Here is a 24185-nt window from a genome sequence, read left to right on the forward strand (position 1 = left end):
TTTGAATTGCTCAAAATTAACTTTGAAAAATCTGCGACCCTGAGCATCGGCATCACCCATTCTTTCAGAGATCAACTAGCTACAATTTTAGAAAGTAAAATAGCAGACTGGAAATGCCTTTGCATCGTGGGAAACTAAGAATACATGATTGGTCGCCACTTTTAGAAAAGATTATGAAGAAACTTGTAGGTTGGAAAGCAAAACTGCTCTCGCTAGCTGGACAAGCATTACTACTAAATGCTGTCATCTTACCAATGGTAATTGTTGCGGCCAATCGCCTCGTCGCCCGATCGCCGGGAAGCGTGCACCTGCAAAAGGAAGTCCGCACTGACCGGAGGCGGCTCCAGCGGGGACCCTCCGACGGTCAAGTCAGAGAGGTGACTGGGCAACAGTGAAATGTAGACAGAGAGCTCAATCGAGAGAGAGAGAGAGAGAGAGGGGCGAGCCTGCGTATGTGGGAGAGACGGGCGGATCGATCCCTTGCACTGTTGCCTTCCCCGGTTTATATAGCGGAGCACGGTATGGCGCCGTCATTAATGGCGCGGACAAGTGAGGAACTGTCAACTCACTGTAGACTGTCAGAGTCGCCGTGAAAACGTCATGTCGCCGTGTGGCCGTCTAATCACCAGGGTTGACCACGCTCTCGGCGGGACAATGCCCCTAGGTAACCGCGCCGCATGTCCGTGTCAGAGCTGACAAGGTCTGGCGGCTGTACGGCGATCGGAGGAGTCGACCGACACTAGATCGGGGTCGGCCAGTCGGAGTCGTCCGTCGGGGTCGGCCAGTCGGAGTCGTCCGTCGGGGTCGGCCAGTCGGTCGGTCGGCCGTCGGAGTCGGCCAGTCGGTCGGTCGGCCGTCGGAGTCGTCCGTCGGGGTCGGCCAGTCGGTCGGTCGGCCGTCGGAGTCGTCCGTCGGGGTCGGCCAGTCGGAGTCGTCCGTCGGGGTCGGCCAGTCGGAGTCGTCCGTCGGGGTCGGCCAGTCGGTCGGCCGTCGGGGTCGGCCAGTCGGTCGGTCGGCCGTCGGAGTCGTCCGTCGGGGTCGGCCAGTCGGAGTCGTCCGTCGGGGTCGGCCAGTCGGAGTCGTCCGTCGGGGTCGGCCAGTCGGTCGGTCGGCTGTCGGGGTCGGCCAGTCGGTCGGTCGACCGTCGGAGTCGGCCAGTCGGTCGGTCGGCCGTCGGTCCCTTTGACCGTAAGTCGGTCGGTGGGGATTCCCCAACAGTTGCCCCCCTCCACTCCTGAGCCCGATGTCGTGTTGGCTCGCGTGAACACGTGGGCGACGGCTTCGGACGAAAGGAGTGGTGTTCCGTCTTTTCCTGTCCCGTCTCTGGCGATCACATCAACGAACGATCCAATATCGGTCGTCCCGACTGTAAGTCGAGCATGCACGTCTGGTCGGAGGTCATTAACAACATTGACAGATTGCGTAGAGCATTTCTATGGAATGGCAACGAGAAGAGCAAGGTAAGGGATGAGTCTTCTAAACTGATCAACAGTCTGTCATCCAAAGAAAATAGGAGGAATGGGAATCACCAATTTCAAAATACTAAATCAGATAATTTTCTGCAAGTGGTGGTGGCAAGCGTATATAGATCCCAGGAAACCTTGGTGTCAATTGATAAAATCAGGATACTATAGTGAACAACAGTCCTTGCTAAATCTATCGCCAAGTCGGAAACTATCAGAGTTTTGGAAGTGTGCATTGGGGATCAAAGATTTATTCCAAACAATGGTTAAATTCATGGTGGGAAATGGACTACAAATCTCTTTTTGGGAAGATTCATCGCTGCTTGATCAACCTATTAAGGAAAGGTTCCCTATATTATATATAACCTCGCCATTAAAAGAGATCTCGGTAGCAGAGGCTTTTGACATTTTCATTGCAAATGATAATTGGAGTCTCTTGCCTCAACGGATTGGGGATTTTTTTATCTGATACTTCATCTAATAAGATGAAATTAATATTTTTATTATTATTGAAGGATTTAGATTTCGCTCGTAGGTTCAATTGGGACAGTGCAATACTAACTCATCTGTACAGGGCTATGTCTATGTGTTGGAAATCTTATCATGATCAATCAGAAATCGATGGTTATCTTGTATTATTACATATATGTAATAAAAAAATTGAATTTTCTACATTCTATTGTAGTTCTGAATGAATATATTGTATATGATTTTTTTGAAATTAGCAGATTTGGGCATGGAAGAGAATGCCGATTATCAGTCCATTATGGAGACAATTGCTTGAGATACCATCGGAGCAGCAAGACTCCAATGTTTCATTCAGGCTAGATGCACCTTGGGGATATAGGTATAAAAATATTGGTTCTATTACTTGAAACTTAGTGCTTTTAATCTGATGAAGTTCAATTAATATGAATACACTATCAAGCAGATAGAACGTTGCATTCAATGTTCACCACGTATCGACGAAGGTGACACGAGTTTATAGATACCAGCTGGATATATTGGTTGATACATGTAAATGAATAATTTTAATTTATATATAAATATCATTTTATAATATTCATAATTTACTGAAAAATATACTTACTAATCCGACTTTATTTTTAACTCTATCAGTTTTTATGAGAGCCATACACAGATGAGATATTATCCATATTACCACAGATGTACATGGATGGACATGAAATATAGCTGCTAGGGTATCATTTATTTGTTTTGATGTGGTGGAGTGGTACCTTCTAGATTGTGTGTTGCATCAATTTGGTTGAATTCGAAGCATCCCTGAGCGGTGTGATACCAAGCAACGACTTCATCATGTTGATCGATGAGGGAGAGCTCATGTTAACTGGTGTATCAAGCATACTGAGTATATCACCATTTGGACTGCACAGCGAGATCACATAGTTCATGGTGATCACATATTGGAAGGCCATCATATACTGAGAACTATATGACTTGATTTTTTAGCATTACAGTATGGATCATTGGGCAATCTCGGAATGCAGTTCCAGAATATGAGGATGAGAGTTTTACTATTTGTATTTTGATAAGACCATGAAAATTATATCTTATGTTCATGTCATATTGAATTTTAATTCATTAAATTTTTATTTTACTTTTAATTGTCAATTATATTGTATGATTTATGCAGACAGAGTATTTGAATGAGATAGCAATTTTCACACAATGTGCCACAGCTGCTGGTTTTTCTTTAATTTATAAAAATTAGACATTCTATGTAATCAAAGAGTGAGTCATCAGAGAGAGAGAGAGAGAGAAGACCGTTTGGATGAGTGAATTATATTTTATTGGCAACTTACCTTAGAGGAGTCCTACTTTATATTAAAAGATTAATATTTCTCCTAATGGTGCCAGTTTATTCAACTTGAAAGGTTCCTGATAGGTGGAACAATTAATCTGGTCTTAAATCCTATCTTTATTGAATTATGGGGATCAGCGGTATTTGCGGATGAGCTTCCATCGTTGTATAGCTATAGCTAATTACGCACGTGAGAAAAAGAAAAAAAAGCTTGGATTTGCCCACGTGTTATTCCAACATCAAGCTCTGCTTTTATTGTCAAAATCTTTCCTCCCATTCCCATAAGAGTGGCAATCGGATTAGATCGGATCATATATAGATCATGTCAGAAAATTTTTAATCTAAATCAAATATATTTATTAAATATATCAAATTTTTAAATCTAAATCTATCATATTTAATAGATATATTACCTAATCCAATTCGTATAACCTATTTATCAAGATAACTCAATAAAAAGAAAAAAAGAGAGATTGGAGAGGGGTCCTAACCTTCGTCATGAGCTTATTCAGACGAATCAGCACTCAGGTAGCAGAAGTCGTAGATCACCACCGTCTAGGGCTCTACCATCGAGTACTTGGAGGTGATCACGCGAAGATGCCGACAAGGCCATTGCAAACCAATCACAATCGTGGATGGAGCCCATCAAGCGAAGCAGTGATGGTGGTGTAGCCGATGGTAGACCACTGACAGTCTGGCTATGGATGGAGCCTAATTGGGTTGCTAAATTTTTTTTTTTTAAAAAAAGAAGAGAGACCAGAAAGAGGTCCTCATCTTTGCTGCGAGCTTGTTCAGGCAGATCAGCATCCAGAGCGATCATGAAGCACCGTAGATCATCGCCACCCAGGCCTCCACTACCTAACGCCCGGAGGTGATCATTGCAAAGATGTCGAGGAGGCTGTTGCAGATCAATCATGACTATGGATGGAGCTGATCAGATCGAGAGGTGACGGCGATGTGGCCCATAGTGGACCATTGATTGTGAATGGAGATGATCAGACGAGGGGTGACGGCGGTGCAATCGATGGTGGACCACTGGCTGTAGATCAAGCCAATCGAACTAGGGGTGATGACGGTGCGCCCAATAATGGACCACTAGCTTTGGATGGAGCCGATCAAGCTCCTTCCGATGGTCAGCAATAGTGGTGACTGGTGCAAGCAGCTACGGGGGTGACAGTGTGGAAGAACTTGCGAACGTCAGCACCCCATGGAAGAGGGAGGCGGTGAGAATTTAGAACTTTGTGGGGAAGAAAAAGAGGAAAAGGACAAAGCAGGGTGAGTTCCGTTGGTCAGTGGATGATAGGTGTCGAGCGTTTAACCTGTCCGCTCAAATTTCATGGATCACAACCGTGGGAACGAATCAAAATTGAACAGATGGAACATGTTGAAAAATTTAAACCCAAATTTGATTTATTTAATAATATATATTTAATAAATAGATTAAGCAAATTGATCTATTTATGATCCGAATCGTATAAGTCAAACTCAAATGTATTTAAAGCAGGTTAAACATGAATCAGATTGATGGGCCGGATCATGTTTTGCCATCCTGATTCAAACATTCCAAAAGTGGAGATTTCCAAGCGCGAATACTTTTCCACAAAAAAGTGCATTTGTTTTCACAAAACTTTCTAAAATATTTTCTTTCCCAAAAATTCTTATTGGGCTCCAGACTGCCATTGGGCCAGGCATGGAGATCCACCCACGTGCTAATGCTTTCGTGGGCTCGCTATAAGCTGTCAGCCCATCACTTGTTTGACCCACCAGTGGTGTCGCAACCCTTCTATCCTATTTGCCAGAAAAACGGAAGCCGAGAGAGACTCGACGAACAGTCCGCCATGTATCGTCAAGCCCCGCGTCTCCTGATCCGAGCCCTGGACGGCGGCCGCGGCGGCCGACTGATCGGCCGGGCCTTCTCGACAGGCGTCCCGGTGGCGCCTGTGGAGGACTCGGCGTTCGTGGAAGCGTGGAAGAAGGTGGCCCCCAACCTGGAGCCCCCGAAGACGCCGCTCTCCTTCATGAAGCCTCGCCCACCCACCCCCTCCTCCATACCCTCCAAGCTCACCGTCAACTTCGTCCTTCCCTACCAATCCGAGATCTCCAACAAAGAGGTGGTCTACCCAATCTCTTCCTTTTGATTAATATATACTTCGTTCGATTTCGAACTTTAGGGTTTTTGGTCTTGTTTTGACGATACAAAAATGCCACTTTTTTCTATTGAATTCGTCAAATTTTGCATGTTTATTTTGTCGTCGATTGTTGTTCTGTTTCGAATTAGTAATTGATTTGGGGATATTTATGATCGGGTAAAAGTTTTGGGCGACTTAAGCTGCATATTCATCAGTGCTTATGTCCAAGACTAGACTGAATATGAACTGAGAACATAACTGACCTAATCTGAGATTTGTTATGATTCTGATTTGAAATCCGAATGTTGCTGTGGATTATGTCTTAATGGAAAATTTGTTGCGACGTTTGGATCGGTTCTACTTTCCCACACTACTGCTCACAACTGAAACAGTAAACAAACTGATGAGAACAATCATGATTGCGCGCATAGTTTTCATCTTGATCAAGACACCAGTAGGCCTTGCTGTTGGTACTCATCGATAAAGTTAATTAAAGACATTGTTTTCCCCCTTCTTTTAGTATAAACTAGCATATTTTTGAGATGTTGGCTGATATAATATTGACATAATCAGTTGATGTCCATTCAGAAATCAGATCTTATATATAGAGAGAGAGAGAGAGATTAAAAATCAGAATTTCCACAATTGTTTTATTGCATATCTGTGCAACAAAGATTAAGTCTTAATAGGCAAACTAGTTAAGAATTGATAGAAGTGAATCGAGATTGGATGCTAGGTAAAGAAACCAAAAAAGGGAAAAAAAGGAAAATATAATGTAGAAAAATTGAAGAACTAAAGAAGAAACACGGAAAACACAAGAAAGGCTGAGCAGATAAAAAAAGGATAGACTCACTCTGGGGGCCCAGGAATCGCACCGAGGGCTGATCTCGCACCAAATCCAAGCATCACACGGGGTAGCAATTTTATCAGTCATTAATTTCTTCAGAACTCTTTTTCATTCAATCAGAACATCCAAATTTTTTACGTAAAACTCCAAAGCCAGATTTATAAGAAAAGAAAACACTAATAATCTTTTTCGTTCCTGTAAGCCATGGTTACTGATGATTACTGTACCATGAACAGTGCCGTGAAGAGTACTGCTATGGTAACTCCACCTTTTAAACTATCTAATAAAGTCTAAAATCTTTTAATCTCTTCCTTTGATTCCAAATAAACTACTAAAACATAAAAATAACCAGAGAAAAAGGAAGATACTGAATTTTAATTGCTAGAAAATTAAATATAAGGAAATCGTAAGTCTTATTGCCCCTCGATGCACTTGACATGTCTTGGATCTCCTTAAGTAGCTTTATCTCCTCCTAATTAACAATAGGAGCTCGGCCTTGAGATGAATCAATAATCTTCTATGCCTCTCCACCATATGTAAGCTCGGCTTTTTAATTTTGTATTGGTGAAGCATACTTACATCTAGTTAGGCATATCATACCGGTCAAAGTAATCTTCTGGATTTGTGATCTGATCTAGAAATTTATGTGGACCTGAGGTTCAAGTTTTTCAGTGAAATCTTCATCAAGAAGATCCATCATAAGGGCACATAATGATGGAGATCCAAGACATGTTAAGATGCTTTGGAGGGTAATAAGACTAATTTCTTTTTAAGTCATTATTTTATTTTATTCTATTTTTATTTTTGGTTTTTCTTATGTTTTAGTGGCAAGTTTCATCACCTCAGTACCGAATCATGTATTGATGACCTATTGGCATAGTATTGTCACGCCTGATTCTAAGGTTGGTTCGGCGTACTAACACTCGATATACCCTCTGTACTGTGTACCGGTTCGATATCAAAATGGTATAGTATGGTACACTCGATATGCATCAGCATTGACCAATATGATGTACCATATTTAGTTTATTTAGAATCAAATGCCAAGACTAAAAGATCTCAAACGATGGTTTTAAATCTTGTAGACTCATAAGATGGGGAATATCCTAGTTTCTCTATGGAATGAGATGCCCCATTGTCCCATCTTGTCCCAATGGTAGCCCCGGTGGAGTCCCGGTACTCTCTGTCTCTCTCCCCTTCTTTCCTTTCCTTTCTTTTTCTTTTTTTCTTTCCTTTCTTACTTCTTTCCTCCCTTGTTCCTTGCCTTCCTTTCTTTCCTTTTTCTTCTTCTTTCTCTTTCCTTTCTTCCTTTTTTCTTTCTTTCATTCTTTTTCTTCTCCCTTCTTTTCTTTCTTTCCTTTTCCTTCTTCTTCCTTTCACTTTTTATTTTCATCTTTTCTTCCTTTGCTTTCCCTGTTTCTTCTTCTTTCTTCATATGGATGGGTTTTGGAGTCCCAACCCTGTCTCGGTTCTATTTCCTCATAGGAACGTGAGCCCCTATCCTTTTGGGACTTAAAACCTTGGTTTATGGCGCTCCATGCTACAATAACCATGAACAATTACCATACCTTATGGGAGTAGTTTTGGGATTATAAAAGATCCTTAGGGTTTCCTTTTTTATAAATCTAGTTTTTGGTGTTTTATGTAACATACTTGGTGGTTGAATGAAAAAGAATTCTGCAGAAATTAATAGTTGCTGAAGTTGCTTCCCTGCATGATGCTTGGATCTGGTGTGAGTCCCTAGAGTGAGTCCAGATCCTTTTTTCAATCCTTTCTTTATTTTGCAGAATCTTTATTGTGTTTTCTGTGTGTCTTCTTTTGTTCTTGATTTTTTTTCTATGTGAGATTCTGTTTTCCTTTTGTAAGAATACTTAATTAGTTTTCATATGAAACCTTAATCTTCGTTGCATAGATATGCTATAAAACAATTGTCAAAATTCTGATTTTGTAATTTATGAATTATGACAAAAAAAAAAAACTGATTTCTAAATTGACAGTAACTCATTAAATTTGTTCCTAAGAACCTTCAAACCCTCTTGTTCTCTATTTGACCCTTAGTTTCAGTGTCTCTAGATTCATCTCAGCATCAGCTATCAATTTGCAAAGAGTTGTTCCGTGGATATTAAAACTTGGGTCAGAACACAATATTCCAGCACCTTTTGAGGTGTCAGCCCTATCTGAAATCTTCATTGATTTCCCTTAGTTGTCCTACACAATTCTTGAGCCACTTGCAATCAAGTCATAATCATGTTCATGATCCACGAATTCCATTACTGGTTACCTTACATCACTATGGCCTCTTTTGTCAAAGTCCACAATACAAGTCACTAATTTGTATGGAGGTGAAAAAACTAGTGAGCAGACTTGTAGAGTGATAAGCTCCAAATTCACTGTCAGAATGCACCAAGGGTTGGCCCCATGCTCATACCTGTTTAAACTTTAAAGTACTGGCGCAAGTGTTGCCAATACATAACCAAGTCTGTCTTCAAAAATTATAAAAAAGGTGTACAATGCATAACCAAGACAAAGTCCATTGATTTATGTCATCTCCAGATGATGTAATGCTGCTTTGTCAAACTAAAGCATTAGTTGACCCTAAGTAGGAGCAAAAGTGCAGAACTTTAGGCAGCAAAGGAGCAAAATTAATTGAACCCTGAAAATATTTGTATGGGCTATCACTTAGAATATGATGGCATGCAATTTTAACAGTAAGGTAACTATGAAAAGTGGCACAAATAGTAAATGAATGGGAAGATATCTACACTGCTGTCACTAACTTGAAGTCATTATGCAAAAGAAAAAGGAGATGGACTATTATTTCTGTCAATGTCAAAATAGGTTGGATGAATTGGAAAGGTTCAATATAGGATAAAGAAACTGCAAGAGGAACTAAAAGGCAGCAGTTAAAGCAGCACTAGGCATAGATAAAGGATGAATATAAATGTTAAGATCCACATGTGGTACAGCCAGGAGGGATGAGATGAAGATTACAAACTCTAGGGGATTAAAGGTTTTCTAGGGTCTTGAAGATTGCTTTGGTTAAAAAGAAGATTTAAGAATGTAGATTGAGATAATTTGGTCAAACACAATTCATCAAAGGAAACTCTTGTAACAGATTAACAGGTAGATGGACAAGGAGCGGTTGGGGCTTAAGATTACCTTGATGGTTGTGAGACCAGATCCCAAATAGCCGGGGCTTTGGGGTATTGCAACTGCACTTGTGCGGCATATGTACTCAACAAAGACAAAAATTGCATTCAGAGCTGCTGCAGAATATAAAATAGATACGTAATACCACAGTTTTATTTATGTATTTATTTTTGCTTGATTGTTTCACATTTTATAGTGTCTTTGTAATTTGTTCGAATTAATTGTATGAGATATCCATTCATTTTTTTTATAATTTTTGTTTATTTTGATTTACTTTATTGGTAATTACCATATGCATTGTGGAATATGTATGAGTGAGTGAATGATCCTACTTACCAATAAAACATATATAGTTCTATTTTTTAAGAGCAGCTGTATATTTTTCAGTCTTCTCTGGTTTTTCTGTGTTGAGAGATGGAAAAATAGTCAAAATACACCTATCTGACCATTTCTTCTATATTTTTTTACCCCTTCAACTTTTGTGTACTTTCAGGTTGACATGGTCATTGTACCAGCAACAACAGGGCAAATGGGTGTTTTGCCTGGACATGTTGCCACCATTGCAGAGCTCAAACCAGGGTTGCTTTCTGTGCATGATGGGAATGAAGTGACCAAGTATTTTGTCAGCAGTGGATTTGCATTCATCCATGCAAACTCCATCGCAGATATAGTAGCTGTTGAGGCTGTTCCTGTTGACCGTATTGATCCAAGCCTGGTCCAGAAGGGACTTGCTGACTTCACGCAGAAGCTTAGCTCAGCTACGACAGACTTGGAAAAGGCCGAAGCACAGATTGGGGTTGATGTTCATAGTGCACTCAATGCTGCACTCACAGGTTGAGCGATGGATGATGTGCCCATCAGGAGGAATCCCCTTGCTCAAGAGGTTGGATTGTTTTGGGGGTGGGGGTGGGGGGTGGGGGAGAGGAAAAATAGGGGAAAGTGTGATTTAATAAATCTCTTGTTTCAATTGAAGGGATACTTCAATAATGTTGGCACCTTATTGTCTTCCGTGGACCTTGATGAATTTTGTAATGACAGACTCCCCTCTTGTTCAGTTGTGTAAATGTCATGCAATGCCATGGCTTGGTTGAGACTTCGGTAAACTTGAGAATAGCTGAAATAGCAGGAATTCTGATTGCTTTTTCACTATGACATCCTGATATCCAACTCATGTGCTTAAAAACTCTCAAAGTTGATTTGGTCTAAAAAGAAAACTGAAATTTTCGGTTTTGGATGGTCGTTTTGTTTGTCTGACAGTTTGGCTGTCCCTCCTGATGCAGGCAATCAAAAGGTAGCAGCATTGCCTATGTGTATGTTCAGGCTATATTTTTACGTCTGGCTTAAAATTCCCAGCAATTTGTGTAGATGAAATAAATTCGGCCTGACTATGTAGATGTTTGATGTTTTTGAGATGAAAGATGATCTGCATCAAGCCATTTGCTGTAAATAATCCGCAAGATGGGCAGGACCTGCTCAATCAATCTACGGACTAAATTCCAGAAGCCAAAATCAGGTATGGGAAAATTGTCATCCTAGAATAAAACACAATTGTGCCAATTGCAATGGAATAGAGTCATAATGCTTGACTGCGATGTCATTTTAAGTTGCTGAGAAATCTATCTACGTTTTGATCCATTGCTTCTAATTTGAGACTGCAGGCATGTGTTTTAGTTTACTTGCATCATGGTTTGTGTGCTGATAGAATCCGCATGATCATGAAAGCAGGGAACAGGCGGACAACATGGTCGAAAGCTTGGTGTTTGGGTACCATCTGGCTGGACTGAATTTCTGGAATTCAAAAAGATCATGAATAATAAATAAATTTAATGAAGAGCGGGGATGTTTCTCATCCCTTGGAAAAAGGCTATGCAGCTGCTTCTTATCCTCTGGCGCGCGACATCCACTATCTACTTTTGGGATGTCTCTCACGTGAGATTCAGCACACCTATCGCAGGGCGAACAACTGCTTTATTAAAAAAAAAAAAAATTTCCTGAACACAACTGTGTCATCATCTATTACATAGTGTTTTCATTCCTTCTGTTCATTTAAAAAATTATTTTCCCATTAAGTTCTGATGTGTTAGTATGGGTGAAAAGGTAATGCCTTGTAAGCTGTTATGCTATCACGTATTAGGGTTTTGGGTAGTTTTATTAGAATTGCTATTCTTATATGTATGTGCCAGAAGAGAGACAAAATAACTGGAAAAGTAATATTATAACAACAAATAATATCCATTAATGACTTGTAAAATAAGTTTTTCGGAATTATCTTTGACTCTTCTACTATAATAATGCGAAATCCGGGGTTACAGACTCCATCTGAGAGTTGGACTCTATTTTTTCTTTTCGTACAAACCAAACTTTCCAAGGCCACAAATATCCCCTCTTTTCTTAGCATATTCTCTGAGATTGAGATTTTTAGCTTTGGTTGTCATTTTTGTTTGCAATTTAAATAAAAAAAAAAAAACTCACAAGGTGTGTACCCATTGTTGCATCACTTGTTCCGCTAAACATGGATGATATGATTCATTCAATTATGGGTGCTTAGAAATACAAAGAGAATCCATGACTTAAAATTGGGTTTCTCTTGTTCAACTATGGACCGAGGAGGATCTAAACACCCAAGAAGATATGAATATTAGGAGTACTACTGGTCAGGTGAAGGTAGTAAAGATTACCAGATTCCATGGGTTGGGATTTTGGTAATACATGGAAGATCCATACCGTCCCCGTCACTGATTAAGCTTGCAGTTTGTATGGGCTGGGCGAGTCTAATTTTTGGGCGAACACCAAATTTGGTAAGCTGAATTCTGATTGTACCTTTTAAAGATGATTCATTAAAGATACAAGTTTGATCACAAATTTTATAACAATTGTGAGCACTAAAAATAAATTTGTATATTGAAAATCCAATCAAGTGAGCTATTGAAATTAAATCAGAGACTCTAGCTGGTCGGATCAACAATCAGTTCCATATCCATTTTCGCAGATTTATAGGAGATCTAATTCATAAATTTTGTTAGTGATTTATATATTTATTTTAAATTTTTTATAAAAAAATTATTAATTAGATCAGATTCATTAGCTCAATAGTACATCAGTTCAACCACAAATCAACACGTATAAAAAGTTTTATCAAAAAAAAAAAATCAACACATATAAATATAAATATAGAGAAAAGCATAACAATATGCATGCATGCTGGTTTGTTGTCTGGCCGGTCCACTGCTGAGCCGGTGGACCTGGTTCAGTCAATAAATTTTTCTACTGCGGGCCAATCGGTCCGGGTAGGTTGGGAGCTTGGTCTGGGCTTGTCGAACACATTTATCCGATCCGTCCAAAGCCGCCATTCTCTCTCTCTCTCTCTACCTCCGACACCGAGCATTCCCGCCCCATCGACTCCCCGATCCCGTTTCCGGCCGGCGTGATCCCATCATCCCATCAGTTTCTTTCTCAACCCCTCCTCACCAACCGTTCCCCGAAGAACACCAATACACCTCCGTCGCTCTCTAGGTTTACGTTGCGCAACGGTGGATGTCGGTGAGATTGGGGAGAACTGCCTTCTCTTTCGTGGTACGCCCTCTCTCTCTCTCGTTTCAAAAGGAATAGATGAAGAATTTCTAAGATTCTAAATTTTAGGGGATGGAATTGGCTATTGTGAACCATAGGCATTGTTTTCTTTCCTAGGGAACCAGGGAGATGGGTTCTTTATTACTTTAGAGAGTTTTCTCGCCGTTAACGCAAAGTCCTAAGCTCAAGATTTTTCTCTTTTTCTTTTCTTTTCTTTTTGTCTTCCTCGATTGTAAAGGATTGTTGTTTCTTGCACCAGATTGCCTGGATTCTAACGGGTTACTAGGGGTGGTCATGGGTGATCGGTCGGTGTGGTTTAGGGCGAGGGTGTGAACATGTGGTTGGGGGCAGGTTATCGGACGTTTAGTAGCACCTTTTAATCCGAGAAGGTGTTTATTAGAATGCTTGCTCCCATTGTCGATGGTATTTCTGAGCCATACTTTACATGCTTATAGAGTGAAGTTTGTAGCTCTATTTTTCACAAAATTTCATAATATCAGGCTTTTGTTTGAAAATTGCATGTATGACCTTGGTTAAGGAGCTTGAAATTGCAAGTATGTATTCAATAATTGTATTTTTTTTTAATCTTTCTTTATTTTTTCTTGTCCAGTTGGCATTTAGAATATTATCTTTGGGAAGAAATTGGTCCATGGCTGCTTCCTCTCCCGCCTCTAATAACAGCAAGGCTGTTGATTCTATTACTGCTGCGATCACAAATGGTAGTGCAACGCCTCAACGATCAATGACCCTTGACCCACCGAAGCAGAACCTTCGTGGGCTTAACAAACCTAAGTGCATTAAATGCGGCAATGTTGCTCGTTCAAGGTATATATGCCTGGTTTACTCGGTTATTTGCATTCGAAAATCTAATAGCAGTGCTAATATCAGTAGTTATGCATTTTTTTTAGTCATGTTGTGATGAGATTTAAATCATGCATGATATAAAGATGCAACTAAAAAGAACATATAATGATTTATTAAATAATGGAACAATAACAGGGACTTTATCTCACTCCTAGGCTTTCTCATCCTATTTAGATTCTTCTTTCAGAAAATTGCCATTAAGCTATTTCATTTCCTCCTCCATTTAGTGGTGCAGTAATATTTGCATGAGCAAATGATAAATATTATTTACAGCAGTTAAATGCCATGAGGTCTGTGAAGATTTTATGAAATAGGCCACTGAATGCATGTTGTAAGGTACCACCTCATAGGGGTGGCAATTAGGTTGGGTCGGTTCGGGTCGGATACGGGTCAGATCAATACGGGTCGGATCAGAAAATCATCAACCCAAATCCGATTTGTTTATTAAATAGGTCAAAAATTCACTGAATATGATCTGTTTATTAATAGGCAACTTGACCCAACCTGCTTAACCCATTTATTAAATAGACTAATTAGGTTAAACGGGTTAAGCAAGTTAAACAAATCAGATTAAATAGGTCAAAAACAGATTAAGCAAGTTTTAAATAGGTTAAACAGGTCTTAAACGGATTAAACAGGTTAAATAGATTAAACAGGTTATCCGACTCAATTCAACCTAAATATTAAATAGGTTAAATAAGTCAGATATCTGAAATCCAAATTTGATCCAAACATTAAACCAGTAGATCTGTTTATGTCCAAAGTCTTTTAGCCTAAATCCAAATCTGTTTATGGTTGGTTGAACATGGATCAAACTAGTGATTGAGTCATATTTTGCCTGGCCCTACCAGCTCATACATGCATCCACATATTATGTTGCTTCAATTCCTTTAATGTCTAGTGGTAAAAATATTTTCAATACCATGTAGCTTCCTTTCAAACACATGAATAGTTTCTACATGAAGATACTTCCCTTGATCATGATATAGCCCACATAAATATGAAAGAAATAGAAGGTTTAAACCTCACACTAAAAGTGGTTCGACAATTGGAAGTGGGTTGGATTACCTAAGGGCTCCGTAAGTGGCACAATGACTTACCATAGAGAAAAGAGTGATTTTCAACTTAAGCAATGGCACTCTTGTGACAATATATTGGTTATCCACAACTTCATTACCTGGAAATATAGGTTGGGCACTTTAATTTACAACCCTACATAACAACTCAACACATTTAGCTTTCTCGTTCCTTAAGTTGTAAATACTTTTTTCTTTGTTTTTGATAGAGGGTGAGCCTTGGTACAGAGGTAAAGTTGCTTCATTCTGACTTAGACGTTGTAGGTTTGAAATACAGAAACAGTCTTTCCTTATGTGGGGGTAAGGCCACATACATCTAATCCTCTACAGATCTTATAGTGGTGGGAGCCTCGTGCACTGGTTCAACCTTTTTTTTCCTTTGTTATTGTTGCTGGTAGGTAGGAGCAAGGGGGCAATGACTTCCATAGAATTGCAAGAGCCTTGTATACCCACCAGTTTTATATTTTGATGCTCTTCACCTCCCTCCCTTGAGCAGGGCTTGTAGCCCAATATATGCTGCCCCTCCTCCTTTCTTAGCTGGGGAATAACCCAAAGTTAGTAGCCTTACTATGATTTTGTATACCACATATGCATAACAATGGTCTGTTTACTTCCCATCATCTCTTATCCTTATACACAATTTTGTCCCACTATCCAGCGGTTCCACTAGCCCTTTTTGTTTGTATTCCATAACTCAAAGGGTTAAAAACTATAGGACTCTTAAGGCTTAACTTTTATTAGAGTCTTGTCTTACAGTTTGATCTATGCACCCCTCCCTTTCTTAGCTAGGGAAAAATTCCAAGATGATAGCCTTCTTATGATCTTTCTCACCACATTTGCAGTTTGCATAACAATGACCTATTTACTCCCCATTCTCTCAAATTTTTGTACATGATTCTATCCCACCATTTGTTTTGCTAGCCCTTTTTGTTTGTATGTTGTTACTCAAAAGAGCTTAAAACCACAGGAGTAGGCCTTGCTTGTCTTGGAGTCTTGAAGCCTCAATGCTATTCAAGTTTTAACTATTTGATCCAACAGACACGCACACACAAAAAAGGGAATTATTTCTTTTCTCTCTTTGGTTCAAATTTCTGGACTTCACAACTTGGGACATGGAGATTTCTTACCAAAAGCTTTGTGTGGTGGTCTAGCTACTACAATAGCCGGCCCTTGTTCCCTCAAGCTTATTCACCTATATCGACTTATCGACTTGAGGATCATGAGGAAGAAAGGTGGTGTCTTGCAATTGCATTCCAACTCTTTTTCTTTGTGGTTATTGCCTAATATTAGGTATCAGTACCTTAATGAATTTTAGCATTTAGTTTTCATCAAGATGCTTAAAATCTATTATGATCCATGATCCATGACAGAAAAAGTAATGACTGGTGATATTTTGAAGGTATACTTTAGGCAAAGTATCTTTTGGTTTGACAACTTCCATTGCTATGAAACACCGTATCTTGAACATCTTGTTGAGAAATCCACTCCCCCGACAACATAACTACTAAATGAGAATCCTAGCTACCCCTATTTATTGGTGGAGCAAGTCAAAGATTTAAAACAATAATCTGGATGTGGTTGATTGGATAATGGAAAACCTTTTAATCGAACAACCTGGCCATTCTTGGGACAACATGCTTATCCTTCCTGTATTTTGTGGGAATACAAAATTTTTAAAATGGAATAGAAGGCACAGATCCATCTACTATTTTAGTTTATTTATTGTCATCAGAAAAAAAAAAAAAATCAGTAGAGAAGTTCATAAACTTGGATTTTCTCGCTTTAGTTGGGGGTTTAGGGTAGCCTTGCATCACTTGGTGGCTAAGTGGTCCCATCTCCCTGGTACAAAATGGGGGGGTCCATGAATTCAGAATCATACAATAGGCAGCAAACCTGACGAACTAAAAATGCAGTTATATCAAGGAAACCAACTAATTAATACCATATATTAAGATGAGAATAATAATAGTTGTAATAGTATGATGAACCATAGGCTATTATGGGCTTGATTGGGGTAATTAGGAAGGCAATGAGTTCTAGAGAATAAGAAATAGTGAAGAGAAAAATGGACCAAACAACAATAAGTTGCCTTGAAGGGGTACTAAGACCCTAAGGTCTCTTGGAGCCTAGGCACTGCACAAGGCATAATGCAAGACGCCCATCTTGATGAAACGAGCTGCAGAAATACTAATATACATGTAAATGATAATGAATACATGATCCTAAGCACACTTATCAGTGAATTATCAATTTATGAACAAAAGTAAAAATAAAAGAAGAATTATAATTTAGTTTTATACATAAATTAAAACAATTCCTAAAAAGAAGAAGAATACGGGCTGCTATCCTCTGCTCTGTTTCTAATGGACAGAAACAAGGATCCCCCTTGTCAATCAACGGCTGCAGCTGAGACTTACTACTGAAAGATCTCATCACAAATCACCCTTGTCAATCAACGGCTGGATGTTAATCTAAGATGTGCACATCTTCCAGGATTTGTGGAGTTGTGCCTTTGCATGTGTCTGCGCTTCAGAAAAGGCACTTGCCTTTAGTGCCTTTCCGACACCCAATTTAAAGCCTCAGAAGAAGTGAGGTTGCTTCCCTTTAACACATCAGCGGGTGTGAATCAATGGCTGGATGTTACTCTGAACGCTTACATCTTCTAGGATTTGCCAAGGTGCATGTTTGCATGCCCCTGCCCTTCAGAAAACGCACATGCCTTTAGCACCCTTCCAATGCTCAATTAAGGAGCCTCACCTCAGAAGAAATGAGGTGCTAGGGGTGGGCTTGCCCTGAGCCTCTCCTAGGAGCACCTTTTAAAACACTGAAACAACATGTAAGTTTGCCACATTTCCTTCTCTAGTTTAATTTCCTCTCTTCTCTTTCCCTTCATTTGCATGACCAACCTTAGATGTCCTCTTTGTAGCTTTATTTTGTTTACATATCTTGAAGTATATCACTGACAACTGAAGTTCTGATTCATTTTGGAGGTTGTCTTGGATCCATATAAAATAAATGGTTTGGGTATGGGTATACTCTTTCCAAGCTTGACTGGATATTGATAGGAGGTTTTTTTGAACTGACCTGAATTTGGCTATACCTGAACCTGACCAGACTTGGCTATCCTTGGAAAGAAGAAAAGAAATACACAAACAAAAGCACCTTTTCTTCATCTTGTGGAGCAAAGGAAGAATATTGAGTATTTTTTTTTTAATACAACTGGATAAAACTAGAAAAGAGTAGAAACATGTTATACATGACTATAGCTGATATGATGCCATCTCCGTATAAAACTGATTATTAAAAAGCAAAGAATAAGCCCCAATATCCTCTTTTTAAATAAATAAATTTTGCACTCCTGTGGTTGATAAAGTCTTAAGCATATGATTGTGGTGATCTGACCAAATCAGCTCTTCAATGTGACTAATATATTTACTTGTCCCTCCTTTGCTTCAGCTGTTGCTTGGTTTCTTCTAGTTTACACGTCCTTCAACTATCACAGCCTTCGTATTTATTTAAGTATTCATAATAACAAACCACCTGCAGGGTGGTTGTTTAAATTGACCACCTTTTTTTTTTATTCTCATGTTTAAAGCATTCTACTTAAATTTGCAACCAAGTCTTAGCACCAAAGCAAGTATCTGGCTGGACTTCTAATTTTAAGTCAATATGAGTAACCTTCTGATTTTCTCTTTCTCAACCTTTCCTCATTGAGCTGCTGCTGGCTTTCCAAATGGACCTGCTCTAACACTAGGGAAGATGTTCAGTCCAAAAATCCATCCATGTTAACTATGAATAATTGATATGATAGACATTTGGATGGCTGAGAAAAAAACTAAGTACTTTCTTCACAGAATAGCATAATCTGTATATGATGCCCATGTTGATGGCTGTGATGGAGACGTGGACTTATACTAGAATGTTTACATGGCTGTGATTGGTGTGAACAGCTTAAATTAAATTAACAGTATTGTTGTTTTCCACTTGAAGCCACATCAATGGCTATATCAACTTTGAAAAGAAACAAATATAAGTGAACAAGAGATTTGGAAAGAGGTGGAGCATGGTGTTGATAGAAAGGTTGTATGCTTAAGGAGAGGTTTCAAAAGGGTATAATTGGCATTTGCGTAGAATATCAAAATCCCAATATTAGTTTCTTGGGTTTGGCAACCTGATTTAGTGGATCTTAAAGGCAGTTATAGTTTGAATTAGGGGGGAAAATGGTTCAGTCATTTACGTTAGGGTTGTTCAGTTGGACATTGTCATGGATGTTAATGTCCCTAATTTCATGGCATGCCTTGTGAAGTATGAGGAATCCTAAATGACATATCCAAAACTAATGAGATTTTGATGCACCTTGAATATTGCAAAGATGCACACTTGATACTGCAAAGATATGTTGTAGATGCATCGTGGACACATAACAAGTACTTTTTGTGTGGCTGTTGATTTATGGATTTAGGTAGGGTGGCGAGCAACATCCAGATCAATAGTACATTGAACTATCTAAATGAAACATGCATACAGAGCACTGATCCGTAGAATTTTTCATAAATTAAGCAAAAATTAACATTTACCATAAGTTATATAAGTTATATATCTATATGTAAAATATGTATGTATGTTTAAATAGTATGTTTAAATTTATTTATGTATCTATCTACAGAATATATGTGTATGTAAATCTATCTATCTATTTAGACACAGAGACACAGGCACATGCATGGGTATTTATGTATATCCCTGCATATGTGTATTCTTGTTCTTTCAGGATTTGTTGAATTGATGTGTATATTTCTATTCCTGTTCAACCTTTTTTATTATTAAAACATTGTTGAAATTTGATCAGGAAACTTTTCTATTTTCATTCACGTGCATATTTATGTATATCCGTGCCCTATGTGTATTCTTGTTCTTTCAGGATTTGTTGAATTGTTGTGTATGTTTCTATTCCTGGTCAACCTTTTTTCTCATTAAGACATTGTTGGAATTTGGTTAGGAAATTTTTCTACTTTCATTCCTTCTATCATCATGTATATGCATTCATGCATGCACAGATGTTCTTGCATCATATGTGATTTTTTTTTTTTTTTTTTAATTTGGACATACTTATTGTTGTTTTGCAGGTGCCCCTTTCAGTGCTGCAAGAGTTGCTGTTCCAAAGCTCAAAATCCTTGTCATATTCATGGTATGTGGACTGAAGTGCACAGAAGTTCAATGACCGACTCTAATACTCACCAAAGCTGATTTGGTTTAGGTCTTTCTTTTGTGTAAAAGATTAGCATGTCAGTCTGTGCTGCTTAATGGATGTTCTGGTCCATGCTGTGTAGCACCATGCCTCCACAAGACTGGCATGCAGCAGTTGCCAAGCCCCCTTGCTATCTGGAGGGAGACTAATACCCCCATTAGCCAGTGTGCACAAGCACTGGCACAGCACAGAACATACTTGGCTGGAGGGCGGCAAACCCAGCACCAGCACACTGCACATAAAACCTTGTTTATTATGCTATTGGCAATGTAAAATGATGCTTTTGTAGTCTATTAATAATGGTTATGAGATCTTGAATGGTTGCAATCAAATTAATTTAAATCCTTTTTTTACCTGTTATATAATCGAATCATCCCTCATATGATGTTTCAAATTTCTTGTTTTGTTGAACTTAGCATATGTGTTCTTCTTTTTGCTAATAGCTGCTTATCTTGGTTTTTTTGTTTCAATGTTACAGTTTTGAAACAAAATGGTACTCTACCTGACAAACCACCGCCATCCAGCTCGCCTTCATTGGAACAACCATCAACTGATGCACCTTCAACTGGGTAAGTCTAGGAAAAGTAAGAATGCTGGATATTTTTCATACGGCTCTTTGTTGCTTGCAGATTTTTTTCCTCCTTTTCTCATACTCTGTGTATCAACTTGTGGCAGATCTTCATGGAGATTGAATTCACTCAGACAACTTTCCACTGCTTTTGCCAATTCTCTACGATCTAAGAAACCTCTTACCCGGAAGGTACAGTCATCATATGCAGTATTTTCTGGTTAGCTAGAAACTTTGCCTGTTGTATCTTTATGGAACACTTCCAGGTTTTGGTGATTAATACCAGGATGCTGCTAATGTAAACAAGTGGAGGTTCATGAAGTTGAAGGAGCACATTGAAGGAAACATTGAAGTTGAAAATGAAGCATTTGATAGGTACATGCAGAATGTCAGTCTACTAGAGGAAACATTCTCTGTTGTCGAGGGGCTCAAACTAGAGGACCAGCTAATACTGGAAGACGCATCTTCAGAGGACAAGATTCATCAGTTGGTATCTGAGATAAAAGTGAAGCTAAAATCAAATGTTGAAAGAGCAGACAGCTTCAGAGAGAGGATTCAGAACCTCATTAATCAGAAGTTAAGGAAGTTGCAGGAAAGGGAGCTTTTTAATGATGAGGGATCACCTGATGATGAAGAACAAGATGCCAACAGAGAGTTCAAAAGACTAAAGAAAGTTATACAATGGCATGTTGAGAGATATGCAGCGGTGAATGATCTTATGGATAAGTTGAATAGAGCACGAAGTGAAGATGATCTGAAATCTTGCTTGGAGTTGAAGAATCAACTGTTCAACCATTCTGATGTTAATTCTGTTGACAAATCTAAGGATCCTAATTCTGAGGATAAAATGGTGCACAAAGAAGAGTCAGACAGTTTGTCTGCTCTCTCATCCTATTCTTTGCCTATGGTTTATACAACTGTTCGTACCAATCAGGCTGCGCTCTCTAATGTCGATGCTGAATTTTCATCTCTTGGTCAAATTGCTCAATTGTGACTCAAAGCATTTACAAAACCATGATCTTAGATTCAGTGTAATCAATACCGCAATTTTCTGTGGAATATGTACCTGAGGAGCTTGTAGCAATGCGGCAGATACCCTGAAAACGTAGACTGGCAGGTGATGGCAGTTTGTCCTAGGCTTTTTTAGTGAAAGAAACTTGCTGCTATCGCATGAAGCAGCATATTGTTTTCCTTCAGTTTCCACGTTCCAGTCATGTATCACAACATGTGAATTATCCCACCTAGTATGTGTTTCTATCTTCATTGGATAATTTTGTCTATTGCAGTTCCTCTTGTAACATTTCAACTCAGGATAATTTAACATAGTAACATCTTATGATTATGGCTTTTTTCATTCTCTAAAACATTTATAATTATGGTTTTTGTGTCCACCTTATTTCTGATCGGTCACGGACTCTAATTTGTTTGAGTTCTTGTTTCTGCGAAAGATTGAATAGATTTTCCAGCTATTCAAGAGTCAAGCCAAGTTTTACTTTCCCATCAAGCTCAAGGGAATGTAGAGAAGAGTCCCACAGTTGTTTTTAGTGTCTCTTGACCCAATACTTCATTCTAGTTGTACGGGCTGAGCCATGCGGGGCACACGGGTCGAAACCGGCTCCGCATTCTGGTAGATTATATGCCGCTGGATTCACGTCGTTGCACCCATTACATTATCCATGCAGGGCGCGTGGTTGGATCACACCTTGCTTTCATTACATAATGGACCTTTCTAGTAGGGATAAGGGCTCGGTAACTCTTCTCGAGGCCATGAACTAGTTGTGATTTTACATCAGCGATTCCTTTCCTAGCTAGCTGGGAACACGAAGTCAGCTACACCACTGCTATTATTGCAGGACATGTGCATCACCCTGTTGCCACAACAGTGCAAACCAACTATATTTCACCTAATTGTAGCATTTTGGCCATCCATAAGAGTTGCATCAATTCTCTGTCCCACCATGGTTGTGGCAATAAAAGAGATATCAGCACTTCTGAGAAAAAATTCCCGACCGACCTCTGCGTGCATTGATGTGATAAATAGTCCGTTGACGTCGGTTTAATTGGAGCTCATCCTTTAGACACCATAGTAATAGTGCAATACCAACAAGAAGGAAATAAACAATTAGCCTACTCTCAATAATTGCATTTTAGGTGGAATGAGTCTTAATATGTCGATGTCCTGTAATATGAATGGTCAAGGGAAAGAAATCTTCTTGTCGAGTCTCCAAGTTTTAAATTCAAAGGGAGGCAACTCGGGTGGTTCAAAAGCCACAATTGGAGAGCTCTTTCAAGTCAAGGTGAGCGTTCGAGCCTACCACCTCCACTTTGCTTTCAATGCCTCCTACTTCCTCCAACTTTTGAAATAAACATGTCATGTCTCTCAAGCAATTCTGTCTCTCGGAACTTCAAAAAACTGGTTTCCCCTGCAATGATGCGCTCCTTTTCCTTTTTCCCTTTCAATTCTCTCTTGGTGGCTTCATGCACATCAAAGCAACCTTACCATCAAAGTGGTGCTAGCTCCGTGTAGTTGGTGCTTGGTGGTGCACTCAACAAGGAATCGCACATAGTAGTTAAAGAGGCAAGTTATTATGGAAAAGAGAGATCCAACTTTCTGACTACTCCAAAGCCACCTTTAAGTTATTTGGCTTGCTGGTGGGTTTTTCATGTGCTCGGGCTCTCGGCTTTATTCTCCCACCTCTAATCCCCCAGTTCTTTTCTTTGTGGTCTCTTCTTTTAAAGTGGATGGACACTCCACGGCCTCAATCATACAATGACTTTATAATGCCTTCCGCACATCCCGGCATCATAATCTGGAAAGGCATCTAAAGATTGCTAAGCCTCTGTATGCCATATCATTCTGTCTATGCTTCTTCGTTAAGATTAAAATTGTATGCTTCCCCCATCCATAGATGTCTAAAAGATCTTTAAACTTCCAATAATTAGAGAGCTATCAGATAAAACTGCCCTCCTTATTGACCATCATGATCCTTAATTGCTTGATCATAAAGTAATGCAATCAGAGCAATGGTTATATGAAAGATTATTTCCCTCTAGTTTCTTTTGGCACTTTAATTATAGAGCCTCTTGGTGTCATCAAATTGTTCTGATGCTAGAGCAGCTGGACATTGTTAGAAGCAATCATGGGAATCAAAGAATTATTCACACTAAAATAATATAATGGTTCGATGTCATAGTTCAGGACATGGTTCCAACCCATTTGCCGTCGAACGAGAATGAATGCCTGAATGCAAAAGGCAACCACAATTCATATCAATGCTTGGGCACCACTCTAGAGCATCCACTTGCATTCTTCTAGAGGAAAGCAAACTAATAGCACCAAATGTGATCCATCAACATTTATTCTTGTGGTGTAGCTCCAATTAGAATCTTCTTCAACGATATCATCAACTTCCAAGCCTCCTCACTTTTAAAACGACTATACACCTGT

At 39.3% G+C, this 24185-nt stretch overlaps 2 protein-coding genes across 4 annotated transcripts; both read left to right on the top strand.

Moving 5' to 3' along the window:
* Positions 1-5051: 5051 nt before the first annotated feature.
* Positions 5052-10563, top strand: LOC105043809 (ATP synthase subunit delta', mitochondrial). Its single transcript, XM_010921526.3, has 2 exons — positions 5052-5396; positions 9905-10563. Exons 1-2 carry the CDS (start codon positions 5124-5126, stop codon positions 10247-10249), a joined length of 618 nt encoding a protein of 205 aa, XP_010919828.1. The 5' UTR covers positions 5052-5123; the 3' UTR covers positions 10250-10563.
* Positions 10564-12725: 2162 nt separating this feature from the next.
* On the top strand, positions 12726-22126 carry LOC105043807 (uncharacterized). Of its 3 annotated transcripts, none has more exons than XM_010921524.4 (7): positions 12726-12984; positions 13241-13404; positions 13592-13806; positions 20048-20109; positions 20648-20738; positions 20845-20929; positions 21024-22126. In XM_010921524.4, exons 2-7 carry the CDS (start codon positions 13402-13404, stop codon positions 21729-21731), a joined length of 1164 nt encoding a protein of 387 aa, XP_010919826.2. In that variant the 5' UTR covers positions 12726-12984; positions 13241-13401; the 3' UTR covers positions 21732-22126. The 3 variants fall into 3 exon arrangements, with proteins under 3 accessions (XP_010919826.2, XP_010919827.1, XP_010919825.2); XM_010921525.4 differs by having other exon boundaries at positions 13241-13370; XM_010921523.4 differs by lacking the exon at positions 13241-13404 and having other exon boundaries at positions 12728-12984.
* The last annotated feature ends 2059 nt before the right edge of the window (positions 22127-24185 follow it).

This window comes from Elaeis guineensis, chromosome 4, assembly GCF_000442705.2.
Source record: "Elaeis guineensis isolate ETL-2024a chromosome 4, EG11, whole genome shotgun sequence".
NCBI lineage: Eukaryota > Viridiplantae > Streptophyta > Magnoliopsida > Arecales > Arecaceae > Elaeis > Elaeis guineensis.